The sequence below is a fragment of the Octodon degus genome, unplaced genomic scaffold, assembly GCF_000260255.1.
Source record: "Octodon degus isolate 3935 unplaced genomic scaffold, OctDeg1.0 scaffold00111, whole genome shotgun sequence".
Lineage (NCBI taxonomy): Eukaryota > Metazoa > Chordata > Mammalia > Rodentia > Octodontidae > Octodon > Octodon degus.
Window position 1 is genome coordinate 9,251,234 of NW_004524687.1, and position 4,993 is coordinate 9,256,226.

Consider the following 4,993-nt stretch of genomic DNA (forward strand, 5'->3'; position numbering starts at 1 on the left):
TCTTGCAGGTATTGAATTATTTTTTCCTGCATCCTAGTTGTTTCTAAGAGATCTTTTCTTACTTTTTAACTAGCTGCAATGGTGTTTTTAAGGTCAGAAAGTCTATTTTCACTTTCACGCAAAACAGTTTTGCCAGCTTGTGATTGAGGTTTTAATTTTCTGTATATCACTTTGAATCTGTTTCACACACTCTATTTCTTTCCTAAATTGCTTATTCAGGGGTTCCATCATTTTAATATTCTGCTCTATTTTTTTATCAGTGTATTCTTTAGAAGCACTTAGTACTTCTCTGATGAGAGTTATCACTACATTTTTTAGTTCAGAAATTATTTCTGATCTGATTTCTTCTATACCTTTGTGCAGTTGTTTCTTTACTTCCAACACTGTTATTTCAGAGATTTTAGGGGTGTGATTTCCAGTTTCCTCTATGCTAGTGTCTTCTGCAGTTGTACTGGGTGGACTTGGGGCCTGAGACTGCATTTCGTTCCTTTTCTTTGTCATTTTGTATACCACTGTCTTCTGACCTTTGGTGTAGCACTTAGATAGAGTTATTACCTTAGCACCAGGTCTGGATCTATGAAGTTCAGATTCCTTCAGGTGGGTGTTGCTTGGATCTGCCTGGGGTATGGCTGCTGTGCTCCACTTCTTTCTGCTTCAGCCCTTGGATTTGAACCCTTTGTGTCTCTCTGGCAAGATGTTCTGCTCCTGAATCAGCTGGGTGGGTCTTTCCTCTAGCTTCTTTGCAGGGAGTTCTGCTGAAGGGTTCCGTGCCGGGCCTGCACTCTGGGTCTATTCAGGATGAAGTGGGCTCTGGGTGGTTTCACTCACTCGCTGGGCCTGTGCTCTGGGTCTATTCAGGATCTATGGGGCCCTGGGTCAACTCATTCACACGCCAGGCCTGGGCTCTGGGTCTATTCAAGATCCGGCAGCCGGTTTATTTTAGATAGGGTCCTACTCTGTAGCTTAGGCTGGCCTCAAACTCAAGTGAACCTCCTGCCTTGGCCTCTGGAATGCTAGGATCACAGGTGTGCAGCTGTATGCAGCTATTACTGTATCTAGGTCAGAGTTAGTAAGGGTGTTAACTAGACCTATGTTGTCAGAGGATGGAGTTTAAACAAGATAATCTATTTGAAGTGATGATTGTCAAGTGAATTGTGCAAATAGTTATGGCAGAGGTCAGAGAAAAAAATGATCCTGCAGACTTGGGTACTCAAGGAAGGCTTTAAAAAGGAGATAGCCATGGTGATTAGGTAGAGGATGTATAAAAATGAGATGAAGTAGGTACTGCATAACATAAGAGTTATTCTAGAAGTGGTGCTAAACATACATTATTTAGTAAAGAGTAAGGTTAGGTATGAGATGAAGGACAGATTCGGAGTTAGTTGTGGAAGGCTTGCAGTTTCCAGGCAGTGGGGAGTTGGGTGGATTCTGAGTAGAAGAGTACCATGATGAAAGGATGCTATTTATACCACTTATCTAATGTGTGTACAGTCTTGCATGGAACCCAAATTTCTGGGCAGAGGATGAAAGAATCAAAGACTACTGCCAAAAGGTATTCTATAAATTCTCATTGATAGATTTTGCCAAGGAAAAAGTCTTCTATCATGTGAATAACTGCTTAACAATATAGTTAAATTTGAATGATGATTTTTGCAACATGTAATCTATCTAGTTGGAGCTGGCTTATACAGGCTTGTGAGAGTTGATGGGTAAAGTTTCAGGTGATATTTATTTATTTATTTTTGCAGAACCAGGGATTGAACTCAGGCCCTTCCACTTGTCAGGAAAGCGCTTATTCTATTGACTTATCTCTCCGCCCCTTCAGGTGTTTTGAGAGTCAGATGATCTCCAGATTGTAGCCTGAATTGGCTCCTTGCAAGGAACACATCAGGGATTGGCAAATTCTACATGATAAGTCTTGTTTTCTGAAGAATTAGTTATTAAACATTTACCAGCAATCTCTTCCTACTTGCTCCCGTATGCAACTCTCCTTCAATTTTGTTTTGATTGCAAAGACTGAATCTTGTCTTTGTATCCTCACTTCAGTATTTGGGTTCAATTAATGCTTATAGAGTGGATGAAATATACTTAAATTTTTCTGCAGAGCATTTCATAAACAAAAACCATTCAGGAAAAAAAGGCATGAAATAGAGGTAGACCAGGCCTTTGTGAGAGTGGGGCAAATCAAGATGTATGCTCATTTTTTAGTGAAAAAAAAAATTCAAATTTCTTTAAGTATATACAGTACTGTCTGTGGTTGTTTTGTGATACAAGGCAGAATTGGGTATTATAGACAGAGGTCTTGTATCCCAGAGCCTAGAGTACTTCTTAACTACCAGTCCCAAGAAGCATGCAGCTCCCTAATCTAGACCATGGTCTCCTACCTTCAATGGTCTAGCTTACAGTAGGGCTGCGTCTAAATAGTGCCATAATAGTGGATAATTAAGTCTATCTTCTAACAAATTATTTTACAAATTATGTCATGCAGATCAATTTTTAGAAATTAATATAGACACATAATTACAAACCAATTTCTTAAGTGTGTGGTTAGAGAAACATACACAGTATTTACTAGAGTAGAGATATCTGGGTCTCTAAATGGTAGGGAATTAAGTCTTTCTGAAGAACCTGATATAGGTAAAGAGGAAGATAAGCAGGTGAAGGCAAGGGGGAGAGTCATTCCAGGCAGGGAAAGTAGCCTAGGCCAAGCATGTGCACTCTATACAGCATGCCAGGAAACCAGGCCCAACTAATGATGTTAGGAATATATTTATTTATTTATTTATTTATTTTGAGACATCAGTTATTTTTATTTTAAAGAAAGAAAAAAAAATAGAAACAGTGGTACAAAATCTCAAAACAAGATTTTAGGAGAGTAACAATGGTTAGTACATTGTGTGTTATTGCCAAAGTAGTTTCTCATATTACAAGACATAGGCAAGAAATAATAAGCAAATAACATAGGTACAAACCTCTTTTTTTTTTTTAAAGTCAACAGAAAATGGAAATATACTTTTTAAAGTTTCTAATACTAGAAGATATCATACAATGTCTTTTTAAATAAATTGTAATTAAAAGATACAGTATAAATCTTAGAACAAAAATTAAGATTAAGCAATATTCGGAAAATTAAATGTTTCAAAACAATTGAACTAAGAAAAAGTTTTCATGCTAGGAATATATTTAAATGTGTGGAATGAATTCAAAATTACTGCTTGTCCACTGGCCATGCCTAAATATAACCAAATAGTTATTTTCAGCAGAGGGTCTTGTATTTTGTTTACGTTATTGAACAGTTCAGGAAAAAATTTAGGTGATTACCATTCGACGTCTCTATTGCACTTTATATCTCAGAACTTCTCTTTGACCCAGATTCCAATGAGCTCTGTTAAATAGTGTTTATGCAACAGTATTTAATATTGCAACACGGTTGAATATCGTTGCAATTTGGGTCACAGATGGCTGTCAGGGTTTACATTTGTGTAAAACTTTCTTGGCTGTATATTTCTTCAAGTCATCTTGAAAAAAATGATGACATCTTTTCAAATGCACAATTCACAATTTTCTCCCCCGGGTACCAGGGATTGAATTCAGGACTTTGCACTTGCGAGGCAGGCAGGCCCTTATGCCACTATATCCCCGGCCCTCCCGTTTGTAATTTGGATCTATATTACACTCAAAATAATTTACCACTTGATACTACGTTAAGTCTGATGCGGAGCAGTAACTTACTTTGACAGAGGAATATAAAAGCGGACGCCTCAGCTACACTGCATTGCCCCGCTGGGCGGGTGCTTCTTAGGCACCGCTTCTGCCCACAGGCCGGGACACTGTGTGTGAGTGTGCGTGTGCGTGTGCGTGTGCGTGTGGGCTCGCCCAGGGATGGCAGCAGAGCACACGGTCAATACAGCCCGCCTGATCTGGCCAAACCGGTTCGGCCATGAAGCAATGATGCTGTGGGATTACTCAGAGCAGTCAGAAATGTTCACTCCCTTTTTCTTTCGTTATGAGAAGCACCTTTCTCCTCCATTGCTTCCCCTTCCAACTCCCGCGCACAGGGTAAGAATAAGGCCATGTTAGTCTTCCAAGTACGCAAACACCGAGCAAACGCGGGACGCACAGGAAAACCTAAGCCGGCAGGAGGACCAGGACCGAAGCGCCGCCCACCGGCGGAGAGGCGCGGGGGAGACTACCTGGTCGCCAGCGCGCAGGCGCAAGCACCTGGGCAGCGCCTAGTGGCTGAGTCCCTTTCTAGTAATTTCGCTAGCCGTGACGTCATTCCCGCGCGCCGGCGCCGTGTCCTCAGGACCTGGTTTTGTTTTTTTAATTAAGAGAGTTAAAAAAAAAAAAAAAAAGAGTAGTGATCTGTTCTTTCAGACTTTGTTGTTAGTTCTTCACACTGGCCGTGCCTACACGCGGGCCAATGGAGCAAGGGAGGAAAAGGAACACCAGGGGAGCCGGAAGCGGCGTCGGACTGGGATGACTCGGCGACGCCGCCGGCCGCGTTACCCGGCGTGCCCCGCGCGGCGCGGGCGAAAGGGCTTGGGGGAGGGGCGGGAGGAGGAAGCAGCGGCGCTGGCTGCGGCTTCGGATGTCGCTGCGTGGGAGCGGCGTCTGAGCCCCGCGCGGTGTGGAGCGCCCGGCCAGTCTGCGCCTGGCACCCACTCCCGGCTCGCGGCCTCTCCACGGCCCCGCGCCCGTTGTCCTGCGGCGGCGTGCCCTGCATCCTCAGCTGCCCGGAGGCCAGCCGCGGCGTCTCCCGGCCGCTTTCTGCCCGCTCCCTGTGCTCGCCTGAGTCACCGCCGCCGCCGCCATGGCCGAGAGTGGTGAGAGTGGCGGCCCTCCCGGCTCGCAGGACGGCCCCGCCGCGGCCGAAGGTGCCGGCGCCCCCGCAGCCGCGGCCTGTGCGGAGCCCAAGATCATGAAAGTCACCGTGAAGACTCCGAAGGAGAAGGAGGAGTTCGCCGTGCCGGAGAACAGCTCGGTCCAGCAG

General features: G+C 44.3%; 2 protein-coding genes across 2 annotated transcripts in view; one reads left to right on the forward strand and one right to left on the reverse strand.

The window, feature by feature from the left end:
• Positions 1–4,726, reverse strand: part of LOC101567666 (glyceraldehyde-3-phosphate dehydrogenase-like) — a 26,492-nt gene extending 21,766 nt beyond the window's left edge. The window contains exons 1-2 of the mRNA XM_023699174.1: positions 4,414–4,726; positions 4,222–4,232 (exon numbers count right to left, since the gene is read on the reverse strand). Of these exons, the coding sequence (XP_023554942.1) occupies positions 4,222–4,232; positions 4,414–4,726 (324 nt within the window). The remainder of the gene's footprint in view (positions 1–4,221; positions 4,233–4,413) is intronic.
• Positions 4,578–4,993, forward strand: part of Ubqln1 (ubiquilin 1) — a 42,864-nt gene continuing 42,448 nt past the window's right edge. The window contains exon 1 of the mRNA XM_023699115.1: positions 4,578–4,993. Within this exon, the coding sequence (XP_023554883.1) occupies positions 4,814–4,993 (180 nt within the window). The 5' untranslated portion in view covers positions 4,578–4,813.